Source organism: Crocuta crocuta, unplaced genomic scaffold, assembly GCF_008692635.1.
Source record: "Crocuta crocuta isolate KB4526 unplaced genomic scaffold, BGI_CrCroc_1.0 scaffold564, whole genome shotgun sequence".
Taxonomy (NCBI): domain Eukaryota; kingdom Metazoa; phylum Chordata; class Mammalia; order Carnivora; family Hyaenidae; genus Crocuta; species Crocuta crocuta.
This window is the reverse complement of record NW_027533010.1, coordinates 3907332-3921949: the sequence shown is the minus strand read 5'-3', so window position 1 is coordinate 3921949 and position 14618 is coordinate 3907332. Positions and strand designations below refer to the sequence as shown.

The 14618-nt window shown below is 36.0% G+C and overlaps 1 protein-coding gene across 2 annotated transcripts in view; it reads left to right on the top strand.

Annotated features, from left to right (window-relative positions):
* Positions 1 to 14618, top strand: part of SATB2 (SATB homeobox 2) — a 190775-nt gene that overhangs the window by 5836 nt on the left and 170321 nt on the right. For both annotated transcript variants that reach the window (XM_077745765.1, XM_077745764.1), the window contains one exon: positions 4 to 231. In XM_077745765.1, the coding sequence (XP_077601891.1) occupies positions 63 to 231 (169 nt within the window). In that variant the 5' untranslated portion in view covers positions 4 to 62. The remainder of the gene's footprint in view (positions 1 to 3; positions 232 to 14618) is intronic.

Here is a 14618-nt window from a genome sequence, read left to right as displayed (position 1 = left end):
TAGGTCCCTGCGCGTTTTATTGCGACCTGCCGGTGGGAACTTTGTCTCCGAGTCGGAGCAGCATGGAGCGGCGGAGCGAGAGCCCGTGTCTGCGGGACAGCCCCGACCGGCGGAGCGGCAGCCCCGACGTCAAGGGGCCTCCCCCGGTGAAGGTGGCCCGGCTGGAGCAGAACGGCAGCCCCATGGGAGCCCGCGGGAGGCCCAACGGCGCCGTGGCCAAAGCCGTGGGAGGTAACAGCCCGGAGCGGGGAGGCGCGCGCAGCCCCGCGGCCCGGCGATAATGGCCCGGGTGTCAGGGTTCAGGTTGATTAGGCGCTGTCGCGGTGTAGGATTACAGGAAGTGAATTCCAGGTTGCCAAATAATGCCCCCGTCGCCTCTCATCTGCAACTGGTAGCTCCATGTAGAGTTAAAACAAGAAAGTGGTTTACCCAGAGGGTGGCATTTTTTGGGCACTTTGCCACTGTGTGCTGAGGTGTTGGCAGGTTTATGTCACAGCCAGCTAACTGTTTCTAGATTTTCCTAGAGAGCTTTTTAGTGATTTAACTCTTTTGCTTTGCCTCAGAGTGTCTGTTGTAGAGATGAAGTGGAGGTGCGATCGCTTTTGTGGACTAGTCTTTAATGCTCAGGAGCAAGAGTGTTGGTGTTACTTTGTAGTTAGGCTAGTGCTTCGAGATAAATTAGTAACAACTGGGAATATTTCCTGCCACAGTTCAAGTGGGAAATAAAGAAGCATCATGAAATATGTCAGGCCCTTAGAAGTTTTGAGGTCACCGTTTTCTAAACAGTTTAAAGTCCTATGCATTTGTAACTTTGTTATGAATTATAGCACAACAGGTAAAATATAGTAAAGTAGTCCTAATGGCTACATGCTGTTTACTTTTCCAAGAATTTAATACTATTTCAAGAAAAACTTTCAGAGATTTTACTACGTAAACAACCGCTTTCCTTTAAAGTGGTTAGGAAAAATAATTTTATAAAGTGATATAAATAAGAAATTTAAATATTATTGAAATATTTTGAGGCTCTTATGCTGTTTGCTAAGTTTTTTTGCGTACAAAATGCAAATTCAGCATGGCATGCAGTTTTTTTGTGTTTGAGATAAATCACCAGTTTAAACCTTCTTTGGTTCTAGAGGGTTTTTTTCCCCCTAATATTTTCAGCAGTAGCTTACTTAACATAATTCTTTATATTTAGCCCGCCCGAAATGATACAAAACCATGGCAAAACTTAATGATAAACTCCAACCCCATGTTCTAAATAGCCATAACCTGTATTTCAAAGCAAAGACTTAAGTCTAAAATGTCCATGCCCTTTTAAAGAGTTAAAAGACATTTTATAAAATAACACGTTTCTATTTTTACGTAGTTTGCTATTATTATTTCTCCATAGTAGACATTCAGAACGATTTGCCTTAAGAAGCACTCATTCTCACAATTTTTAAAGCTTTAAAAATTTATTTGGCTGTATATTGTGGCTTATGTACCTTTTATTTTAGGGGCTAAAAGATACACTTCAATGAAGCAAAAGAAAACTTGATAGTTCTGTGACCCACTTTTTAAAATTTGTGTTTATTAATGTGTTATCTTGAGACTAGAACAATAACTTAAGACTTTTTGTAACATTTTAGTATATGCATATGAGAAAGAAAAATAGATAGCAAATATGGTAAAACCAAGTGTATGATATAAGTGCTGATACTATTTGATTGAAAAACTCGGAAATCATTGGAGGAGGAGGTGTGTTCTCAAAGTGGCCTTATGCATAAAGAAAAAACTTGGACATAGAATTTGGTTTTTTTCTGAAGACCTACTAAAATTAACTAAATTGAAAGAAGTCTCTAAACATTTTAGAATGTAATTGTTAACAATTGTGATTCCTTAAAACAAGTGTTTTCTTTTTTCCTACATTATACTGAACCAAGAAGGAAGCTGCCTAATTTCGTTGACTCAGGAATACCTAAATTTAGTGTGAAATAGTGGTTGCGTTTTTTATTTTCTGAGACTATAATTCACATTTGACCACTTACTATAAATTTAGTATAAAGTAAAATTAAGTCTTCAAGAGGAATAATAGGTTTGTTTCAACAAGCTGCTTTAGTCACTTTTACTGAGCTTTAATTTAGTAATATCAAAGGCTTTGTTAGTTGCTTTCCAAAATGAAAATAAAGATGGTATTAGTTTGTCTCAGTAAGTACTATGGTTAATACTTAATAGTAAGGTGGCTAAAAGAGTTTACATATGGTGGGTTTTAAAAAATTTTTTATAGAGAAAGATTGTATTCTGTATGGCATAGTAGATTAGAAAGATTTTAATTTAGAAAATCTTAAGATATAATAACTTAGAACATAAAATTTTGAAAGTGTAAAGTTTTTTATTGAATGTTAATATTTTTGGAAGGATTTAAGTTTATTTGGTGTCCTAATGTATGTTGAGATGGTAACGGTTTCATTTCTTTGTAACTTTTAATCATGTATATAGATGGGGAAAGAGCAAGGCCTTTAAAAAATATTTAAAAATTTTAATCATGTTTAAAATACATTTCTAGTTAGAAGTTCTTTGCCATTGAAAGGCTTTTTTTTGGGAACATAGGATAAATATAAACTAGATTATATTTCTATCATCCTACTTTCTTTTGTTTAAATTTTCTTTATAAAGCAATATAATAAACATGGACAACTACAAAATATTTATAGCACTATATCGTTTATTATCATTTTCAGATATATTGTAGTCTTGTCAATGTTATAAAGATGATTATAGTAATTTATGTTTTAAAAATAGGGCTCAAAATTTGATAGGATGTGTTTGTTAATCTTTAGTGATTCTCTTTCTTAAAAGCTTCCCCCCTAAAAATGGGGAGATCATTAAGCTAATTGGTTGCCTAATAACATGGCAGTTTATCTTACTGCTTTTGATAAACAGTGAGATGAATAAATGTTTCTGAATGCCTTGGTTGTAATAGTAAATTCTATTGCCCTTATTCTGCGGTTTTAGAAAGAGAGTTTGGTATGTTTTTTGATGAGAACACGTTTGTTAAAAAAAAAATATATTTTAGTGTCTGGATTTAACTAGTTGAGGTGGTAGATACACTATCATAGTCCTCAAGGTTGCGTTTTGATAGGGGACTTAAAAGTTAGTGTGTTGTTTACAATGTGGTTAAATTTAGAAGACTATTTGAAAGTAGATCAGTTTTGCTTTGTCTTTCCAAGACTTTCTAGGATGTTTTTGTTCTTATCTAAGTTGTGTTTTAAAGCATGTATGTAATAAAATAAGTGTTCAGATGTGTATGACAGTCAGCTTTTATAGAAGGTCCCTAGGAGAAAAAAAAAAGGCTAATATCTCTTTAAAAAACATACGAAGGCTGGAAGAGAGTTTAGAGCAAGCAAGAGCACCGTGGTGTTGACAGCTTTATATCCCTGCTGGGTAACATTCACTTACTAGAATTGGCGTCCCCTCTCAGCTAGTAATTCACTCCATAAGGATTTTGAAAAAGGATGATTAATGGTGGGGAAATTTATATTTGTGAAATTGTTGATTAAAATTTACAGATCTATTTGAAGATTTAGAAAAGAAAAGATTATTAAGGGTGACGAAAATAAGAATCAGATGATCCTTTTTATCACCATTAACATAAGTACCTAAAAGGTTCTGCTGTGTGTAATGCTTCCGCCACGCAACCTACAGCATAAAATGAAAGTGATGCCAATCAAGTTTCCAGAGGAAGCGAAGCTCTCTGCTTTCCTCCTGGACTGCTGAAAGGTGCTGGCCAGTTGTGCTTTAACAGCAATAAATTATTGTGCTTCATTCATTGTTAACACAAGCATTTTCATTTTTAAATGTTTGGCTTAAAGAAGAACTTTCAGACAGCTTTATTTAAACTGAATGAACAGCGCTTGAGCATACCAGATGGTGTATTTGCTGATAGGAGGCATTAAACGTCAGAAATCTTTTTGATATTTTTCGTTTTCCTATGAATTTTGATAATTTTTTTGGTGTTAAATGTTCTAGATTTTAGGGGAAAATGTTTGAACACCGGGAATATCTTTTAGAGTTAGTTGCTGTTATGTTTTTTTTTTTAATTCCTTTTTTTGGAAAAAGTATTTATTTTTAAAATCATGATTTAATCTTATTGAGGAATGGCCTTTTAAAGTTATCTTATAACTAGTTGACCCAAAGTAGGCCTATTCTTCTTGCTAATAGGCAGCCCTTTGAAGAACATAACTGTCTTGTTACAAGGGGAAAAAAATCATTATGCAATACACACTGATGTATTCAAATAGGGAAGCAAATGTGATCACGATTGTTGGGCAGGGCCTCATTTAGAGCTGAACATTGTCTACAACAACAGTTAGTTTAATTGTCTACATGTGGAACATTTCCTTTTAGATTAAAAGAAATGCAGTTCAGGTCAGGTGCAGCTACCATATTAGCACCACAGGGAGACGTTTTACTCTTTGAAAGGAGTATACCGATGAAAGAGTGTAGATATTGACATATTGAAATGTATGAATTACTTGGAAATTTAGAAACATATTTGTCAACCTGGGTAAAATGACAAAAACTCATTAAACTCATTTTAGCCAAGGATGCACCCCATATGTTTGTAGGGAGCCTCATGTTATTACCTCAAAAAAGAAAAGATTATATTTCCCTTTTACATTCTACTTTTTTTTTTTTTTTTTTTTTTTTAAGGGTTTGAGATCTTTTAAATAGAATGAACTTAGGCTTTGGGGTCATCCAACAATCTAGCGTGTCCTCTGTAGTTTTGCTGAGGTAGAAAAATAGCTCTTTTCTAAAGTGTTTTTAGTCCTTGGCCTGTTATTAAAATAAAGATATACTTGGTTAAAAAAATATATGCAATGGAACATACACATTAAACAGAACATAGGGTATCCGCCCCTCAAAGTCCTGAGCATAATTTGATGTTTCAAGTAATTTTGGAAGCCTTGTGTTCCATCAGCAGAAACCCACTGACCATTATATATTCAAGATCATCTGCAATGAAATGTGTATGTATGTGTGGTGTGTGTGTGTGTGTGTGTGTGTGTGTGTGTGTGTTGGAACTACATAGATGTCCCTCAAGGCATCTGTTTTTTAACCCCTGTAGAAAATAAGCAATATAATCTTTTCCCAGGGGGTCGTGACTAGTCGAATCAGTCTGTACATCTTAGATATCTTGTATGTATATTATTATATTCATGTACATATAAACAGACTTATTATCATTTATTAGAGATTTAGAAATAGGAATTTGAATTTTTTAAAGAACATGGAAATCAGCTTTATTCCAGGCAAGGCAGGCAATTATTTGGTATATCTGGCAGAATCTATCTGGTAAGCAGTCAAGTTTAAGTGGTTCTACTTTGATAATTTAAAACCTTTAGCTTTCTTTTTTTAAAAAAAGAATTCAGTGTGGAGGCTTTATATTCATATATAAAAAAGACATTAACAGGGCTAGATGAGTTCTAAACTCTATTGTTTTTTAGATCTTTTTAGAGAGTTTAGGTTGCTGTTGATTAAAATGACTCTTATTCTTCACTGTTAACAAAATTTCTTACAACTAATAATCTCACATTAGGCACACAAAATATGTTCATAATTTGTTTTATGTTAGGAATCTAAACTTTATCCCACATAGCATGTAAATTAATAAAAGTCCTCTATATTCTTTAATTTAATAAGTAGGCTTTTTTAAAAACTAATAAATTTCTTAAATAACTAATGTGGGGTAATGTAGTGGTTTTTGCTATCTTCCTTATAAGAATGCTGAGATACAATGGCATTTTGGAACATATTTAAAGATGGAGCATTTGACAAAAGTTGTATGTGTAACAGTTTGTCAGTGAAAAGTGACAAGTGGGGAATGACAAATGAAATGTTGGCATCATCACTCTTTATTTTGATAAAAATGTCTCAATTTGCAGTGATATAATACTGTTTCATATTATTTCATGAGTTGTGTGAGATGCATACGGGGAATTTAGATTTTGTGAACGGAAAATTAGCAGCCCAAACTCTCTTTTCAGAAGCTTTGGCAGCACGTTCCCCACCCCACCCCCTACTCCCCAAGAGTAAGAACAGCAGTGAAATATTGGATCTAACTCATACATTTTAACTCATTATTTTTTAAGAAAGAAGAAAGAAAGAAAGAAAGAAAGAAAGAAAGAAAGAGAAACAAAAAAGAGAAAGAGAGAAGTGAAAATGGTTTCAAGTAGAAGACCTTTATGCTTAGCTCAACAAATGAAGAGAGTTAGCCTTTTAGCTTCCATTCTTTTCTTTATAGTGATTTTAAAATGAGTGATTTCCCTCTGCTGACTTTGATTGTATGGGGCCTTTCTCACTTCCAAATCACCACTGTTCTCTAGCATTAATTTAGGGTGCCAGTAAAGAGAGTTGTGAATTTCTTTTATTTTAAAGGGCAATAGAGGTTTGAGAATGTCTATGTGTTAAAAATGGATTTTTATATACAAAGGATTCATCATCCTCCTACTTAAGGGTAATGCGATAGATATTTCAAAGTCCAGGTAGACGGCCCTGAGTGGAATTGAGGTATGAGTTAAAACAAAAGCCAGTTGAGTACTTACAGACTTCCAAAAAAGCACAGATGGAGCCCCTATAGTGTGTTATTTTCCATTTTCCAAAGTCACATTGGTTCCTGTATTGTCAGTGATCAGCCTAACATTTATTTTCTTCTTTTGCATGAAACAAGCCTCACAAGCACTTCATGCTACACAGTGTTTATGTAAAAATGTTCCATGGTGGAGTTTTCAAAAGCATGAAACTGTATCTCAGTGATTTTGTTGTTGTTGTTGTTTTCAATTAGCAGAATTGTTTTACTGTTTAATAGCAAAAGATTTAAAAAATTGTGGCAAAATCAGTATAATTAAAGTGAAAACCTGCATCAGAAATTGTCTTCTACAACTTCTATCTTTTTCTTCTCCCTTACAAAGTATTACTTATTCCAGATTTTTAAAAATCTAGGTAAAAACGACCTAATATGGAGTGAATGTGCCTTAGATATATAATTATGGCAGTGGGGTTTATGGAATGTATTTTTTCCATTTTCGTTGATGTGTGTACCTTTAAAACTTAAAAAGTGAACTAGTGAATATTATAGATACTAGTTTGGCAAATGCCTAAAATGAAGAAAAGAGCATTAATAGAAATTTCAAGAATTTGAACCTTGCAATACAGTTATCAGCAAATTAGGGCAGTCATATCGTAGGAAGAATGTTCTTGATTTGTGGCTCTGACACATTAGGACAGTAAAACTCTAGGGGAAGTAGATTTTAATTTTACTTGTTCACGATATAAGGCAAATTTGTATCTGCCTTTAACTAGTTGTCTTATCGGAATGGAGTTCTGTCTTAGCACAGTGAGTTATTAAACGATAGCATTTAACATAACAACAAAGATTAAAAAGTTCAGAGAAAACGGTGCAAGCTACCACTTATAAAAAAAAGTGTGCATTTCACACCAGACTGTTTAGTGCCCACTGATGGTTGCACAGTTACTGAAATGTACCCAGCAGCTCAGTGGGTTTATGAGATGAAGACTTGCACAGGTATGAAAAAAAAATTAATGGAGACCCTGGTTAGAGTAAATATTTCCAAAGCACTAAGATTTGACAGCGGTGATTTGCATATTTCATAGAAACAATTTTAATTTTATCACATTAAGCAGAGATATGTTTTTCTTTCTTTAAAAAAATTTTTTACGTGTTTTTCTCTTTGGCTGAAAAATGAGTGTATCAGTTCTTTTATAACTGAATATGATTGATTTTCAAATTTTCTGATTGTTTCCCGTGTTAAAATTGCGTATTTTTATTGCATTTGTTCCAATTCTTTTTATGTATAAGGAAAGGCAAAAATTGACAGTTTATTAGGAAAATGCATTCATATCAAAACTCTTTAAATAGCAGTGTTTTCAAAACATTATATTTTTTTGGTTAACAAAACAAGAACTTTCTTTTATCATAATCCAAAGATGCTAACAGAGCAGCATGATAAATGTCTCTTTAAGTGTCGTAGTAAAAGAAAATGACTTGCCTTCTGAGGCAGTGGAGAGTTTATGTTGTTTTGGACCCATTTCCCTAGTAGTGATCGAAAACAGATTACAATAACAATTATACAGTCAGAAGATGCAATATCCATTTCTGCTTTAATTGAGTGAAAGAATAATAAAAACATCATTAAGAAAAATGAGGTGGACCTGTCACACAATGTACAAATTTTTAGTCTTGGAGAGGATGCAGAATAACTGAAATGCTTTTCACTTACTTTGTTGTGTTTATTAGCTAAAATCTGTTTTGGGGAGAGACCATTTTCTTTCTCCTCCCTGGGAAGTTCTTAGAGGAGCCCCTGGGAGGTGGTTGCTCAGGAGACAATTAAAAGTGCTCATTGATTTTGTCTTTATATGCAGTTTGAGAAGGGCAGTCGCATTTTCTTATCTTCTACCTGAGGTATAACTCTCTCCCCCAACCTTTCTTTAAACCTGTGTAAGTGGAAAACAAACATGATGAATGTTTCTCAGACTACAAAGCTCTCCTGAGTAAAGGTTAGGTGTGATCCTGGGTCTCCTCGGGAAGGTACAACCAGGCTGAAGGCGAGAGAGAGTTGAAGGTGAATGATGAGCACCCTTATTTCTTCTCAGCACACGTGAGGTTTGGTGGAGGCTCTGAGTTTCCATGTATACACATCACTGACATTCACTCAGGCAACATAGACTGTCACTTCAGATGCATAGGCTCTGGCCTCCATTGGCCATCATCGGAACCATTATTAAATCCATGATGCTTCACACTGTTCAGCCTCCCTGCCTCATTCCCCAGAGCGAAGCTTCCAGCAGCTCCGAGTGAGCTGGATGGCAGCTGCCAAAATCAGTGGCTAGTTTCCTTTCACTCTGGGCTGTATTTCTTACTCTATTCATAGAAACTGTTAGCTTCTGGCAACTTCGGTGATGACAGTGGAGTTAGCCAGACAGTAGAGTTAACCCCTGCCCATTGTGGGGGTACTACAACCACAAACAGTGTTGGCCATCAGAGTATTTGGAGCCCAAAGTTTAGACAAGGTTAACAGAGTTAGAGGAGAACATTTCTTTGATCTGTGGCTAAGAATTTTCTTGGGTTCAATATTTAAAAAATCTTTCTGAGTATGTTAAAATGAAAGGAATAAGATAGGCAGTAAACCCTTACTGGTGGAGGTCTACTAAGACCAGAGCTGTCCGAAGCATAATCCCCTTTAGAGTGGAATTTATATCAAACAGCTCAAAAGGCTTTTTTTGTTTTGTTTTGTTTTGTTTAAATTCAGTTCAGAGAGTCTACTTAATAGCACCTTCATTAAAATACTTTTGTCAGCAAAGGGTTTTTCAATTTTAACATTTACATAACCTAACAGTGGCAATGAATGCCATGAGCTTTAAGGGTCTATTAGTGGTTCCGTTTTTTCTGGACTTTATAATTTAAACCTAAACATTAATTTTGGGTGGAACTTGGCATAATGTCTTTTTGCCTTGGAGGGAATTTTTGTTGTATAATTAAAAAAAGGGTGTTTTTTTTTTTTTGTACAGTCACCTTCTCCATGTCTCCCCTTCCCTGAGCAAATAGCAGTTAAATAGTCAAAGTCTTAAAAGGGCTTATTTAAATAAAAAAAAAAAAGGATTGATTAGTTTAGGTGAATTTAACAATTTTCCATTAGTTCACGTTGTAAACTAGTGCTTTTGATATTAACAAGAAAGACCTGTGGCTCTGATAATGCAATGAAAATATGTTTCCTCTTTCTCTCTCTCATGTATGAAAGTCACGTGGTAAAATTTTTAATAAAATCCAATTTGATGACCCTTGAAACTTATAAATCAGTTTCAAGTCTTCTTGATCAGAAGGGGAGAAACAAAAAAATTCTTCATTTTATGTCACCTGAAATTGTAACATTGACTAGAAGGAGAGAAGTTGGAATCTCACTGTTAAATCATAAAGCGACTGAATTCTCCAGTAGTAGGTATTTTGGAAAATTAAAAATGAATATTTTCTGAATATTAGTACTGTATTAGAGTTGAACCATTACAGAAAACTGATTACAAGGTAATTGTGAAGTTAAAGACAAGTGGGGAACTCTGCAAGGATGGGTCATCCTCATCTGAACCCCAGAAGGCATGCTGAATGCTAGTGAAGGTGCCTGCTGGAGGAAAGTGCTCGTGGAGTGGGGCTAAGCCAGGGCACCCTTGAAGCTTTGTCTAGCGTTCAGTTCCTGAGGCTTCATTCAGACAAGGTTCGGTGCTATAGATGTGGCAGGTGTGGTATTAGAAGACTGAACACCCTTTATTTTCGAGGGTGTATAAGAGGAGCAAATAGTTCTCTGAAAGTAAGTTGTACACATTTAAGACCCAAGTAAAGGCACTTTAGAAGAGTAAATAAGGTGATCCTGATTTTTTTTTTTCCCTCCTCCAATGAATCTCTAGGTAATATTCAGCAAAACTGACTCTATTTACAGGCCCATTCATATAGTCAATTTGGGCCTTAAGCACATTTTTACAGCTAACTTACAAACCCCCCAAAACTGGAGCTCACCACTGAAGGCCTGCCAGTGCTGTCACAAATGGCCATTAGTTCCCAAGAGACTTTGAGGAAAATCAGAACTGTATGAAAAGGCCATAATTTTAGCAAGAACCATTTTGTTGCATGTATATGTATATTACCATCATGACAAAAAATGTGTGGGGCTGGGAGGCAACCTGCATTTTCAGGATTGATACTATGCTACTCTCCCATGGAAATGTATAGAATTCCAATTAGCACAGGGTCAGAGTATAAATGTACCTCTTTTCACACTATTCCAAGTGGTTAGTGGAAAACAAGCTGCAAAGTAATTCCCTTGGCCCCCCAATAAAAAGATTTATAGCAAAATAATTCTCAGCCCCATAATGGAACTGTTGTAGGTTTGTGTTTGATATTTATAAAACTGAAATACAGTCCATGTACCCAAACTAGGCATTTATTGTAAACAAGTTAACTGCCAAGAGCTTATATTCTGTCAAACATAATTATATTGAAGATTGATGTATAGCTGGAAAACAAGTTTGAGGGAGACAGTTCTCTTTACCCAAGGAAAGCCTCTGGGGTCCAGCTCTCTTTTCCCTTTGATAGAACTCGCGAAGTCATCTTTGTCTTTGCCAGCCTCTCAGATATTTAATAAACACAGTCTTGCTTGTTAAAAACATAACACTTTGTCCATCCTACTTCTCTTAACAAAATAAAGAGATGCATGTATATCATAGCAACTGTTAGGTATAGTTTCTTTCATCTTCTTTATGTAGATGCGGGCAGTGATGGTGCTGAGATGAAGTCGCAGCTCTTACCATGACAGGCAAGGCACCGGGGCCACACTGGAGTTCACCCAGAAGGAGCCCNAAAAAAAAAAAAAAAAAAAAAAAAAAAAGTCTTAAGACTTGTCCTTCTGTTATTTTGGGTTGAGCGTGTGAGATTAGATCTGTTTTGAAACTGTGGCCTTTTCGGAGTGGGGGAGAAGCTACATAAATATGCTTGATTTTGTGGCTCAGAAGTTATTTAAGAGTTAAAGAAATTATGAATCCAGGGGATCTAGAAGTAGAATCTTTCAGATTGAGATGTTTCATACCTGGGCTTAACCCAGGTTTAAAAAGCTGCAGTACTCTTCCACGATCTTTTGCTTTAATGAAGGTAGAAACTTGTATTATCCTTCATGATTTATCATTTATCTTTTTTTTTCTTTTCGGGAGAAATACACTTTGGGGCTTGGGTGACACTTCTGAAAGATTGTTAAAAGCAGAAAAACATTCCTCCTATGGATAGATGATCTCGTTTGCATAACATTAAGGATGAAAAATAAGATTTTCAGTGGATTTATATGTTGTGGCTTAAGTGATCTCTTTAGGTTTTTTAAAATATTAAATTTAAATTTTCTCTTGGAAATTAAGAAATTACAAAGGGAATGTCTTAGACTCATAAAGTGAAAAAATAATATATGAGTTTTCTCTGTTCTCTTTTTCTTATTTAAGTAATTGCTGTAAATTACACAGGTACATATATACTTAAAATGTCTTGTCTGGGAAGTATTCCATCAGTGGGGACCTGAGTTTCCCTTGTCTGTATGCTGGGTTTTATTAACTTCATCTCAGTCACAATAATAATATACTATGTATTGCAATCCAAACATCTCAGTGTACCCTTAGGGAACCTCAGAATACACACTATGCTTCTGACTGTCTTGTTCTCTCCTTGTGTTCTTTTCTTTTTCTTTCCCCAATGTTAGTCCTTTCCAGGGCTTGGTTGCTGTTTCCTCTTGGTGGATGCATTTGTTGGATACATGAATGAGAGTGGCTTTTAGTCTAGGTAATGGCTGCTTGTCTGTTTAAGCGTGGCTTTGTGAAATTTGCATTCACTTTGCAGTGATGATTTTTACACATCTATTAGATATCCATACATGTTTTGCTGTTTGATCCCCAAACATACAGAGTAGGGTTTCCTTTTGTAAGGAGAAACCCCTTTATTTTTTACTATAAAAACTTCACCTTTTCAGGTTTTTATTTGATAAAAATCTCTCCACTCTAGTATGATTTCCTTTGGGGTTTTGCACCAGTGTTTGATCTCAATTTTTAATAATTTTGGTGAGTTAAACTCCCCAAAGAAAACATGCTTGTGCTATGAAATATTCCCACTAGAAATCTGGGTAGTCTTGTCTTATTGAGAGCTGAGTGCTTGATTCCTTTATTAATTTCTTGCTCGTGAACCTCAGTACAGTTAACCTTTACTTAACGCTACACTGGAGAAATCAATCAAGGATTTTTTATTTTAATTGTTAAATTAGATAGAATAACATTTAGGCAAAGCTCAAAACCTGAGATGCGGAAGCAAATGCTACTATAAAGACAATTTTTATTGACTCTTTTTCTGACTTTTGGTACTCTGAGTTGCACATAGCTTTTCCAGAGAGGATGATGAGAATGAGGGGAGCAGCAAATACATCTCTTCGTAAATACTATCTGAAATATTATCTTCTCAGAAACTTCTGGAATAAAATTTTATATAATGGACAGAAATCTTACTGTTAATGAATTATGGTATAGTCATTTTAACATGGCATCGAGTCTCAAGACTTAATACATGCATTTATAACCCACTGTGAAAAGAACTTCAAAAATTTAGCTTTGAACTAAGGGATACTTAATGTTTAACATTCAAGCAGTGTTTGAACTCTTCCGTAATGATCAAACTTACATATTCCACATTTTTCTTAAAAAAAAATTTTTTTAAATTCACAATCAGTGAACATTTTGTTGCTCTGATTTAGAAAAGATATTGCAGCCCTTCAGTGCAGGACACTTAGGACTGCAGGTAAGACTCCCAGGGTCCCAGAATATGTATAGTCACAGAGCACAGTGCTGCTAGCCACTTGAGTCTCACACAGATAGACTGTGATGCCTTCCTAGTGGTAGAGTAACGATTTCTGTCCCCAGTGGTTGCACACAGCCCCGAGGTACGGTGTACCTCCCCCTGAGGACATGGAGCGAGCTCCTAAGGCCACTCCTGTTGATTGTTTCTTAGAAAGCTTTTCTTGCATACTGATGCTCACTGCCGTGCAGTGGGCTACAGTGATGTGACAAGCTAAGGTGGGAAGTCACAGGAAACAGCCAGAACTGACCTTGCCTATTAATGGTGGTTATTAATGTCTAGCTAGAATTAGCTTTTTTTTTTTTTTATCTGTGAGTTAATATTTATTTTGGACTTGCTATAAGACAGGCTCATGGGTGGAGCAGGGAGTGAGGGAATGAAGAAGACTTATCTAAATCCAGCCCATGTTGGAGAATGAAAAGGCAGGCCCCTCATTCACTCTAACTGGACATTCCCAACATCAGGGAATTTAGTTCCTTGGGTCAGGCTTGCTATGGCCCAGTTCCCAGGTGTAGCTCAGGCTTTTTTGTTTAGATAAGTAGCCACACTGTTCCACTGTGTGCCTGTGAAATCCTGTTTTGCAAACTGCCTGGCCAACCTGATCCTGCTACCACATTTCTATAAATGAAGAGTATTGAGAGACGTGGGGTTTCTCCTGCAGACTTCAGGACTGACTTCAGGTTGAGTTGCGATCTCAGTCTGGGGACAGGCCCGGGAGACCAGAACCCATCTCTTTTCCCTACCGCTTGAAGCTCAGCTTGAGCATTTGGGGTGGTAAGGAAGAGAGGACTAGAGTTCACGTGGCTTCCCCACCCCTGGCCTATTTTTGTTCTTATCTTCCAGAGTTAAGATCTGCCTCAGAGGCTGCAAGGTAGTATCTGGTTTTACTAGATGGAATTTTGAGAATAAAGTATTTCTTGGTAATCTTAGCTCCTTGAACCCCACTTCCCCAAAGGGAGAGAAGCATTAAGGAGCTTTATTGTTGAGACTTTATTTGGAGGCTTAACCTTGAGTTACAAGCACCTGGGTCATGGATGAACATGAAATCAAATTTCTGCATATATGGCTTCATTTGCCCTTAGAGTAATTATTAAGCAAATTTTGCCTTCTCCGTCATTGTAGGTTAAATGTGTTCTTCCACCTTTGAACAATGCAGGTCGCTGCCCCTCTGTCAGTTCTTGCTTCCTCTTCTGTG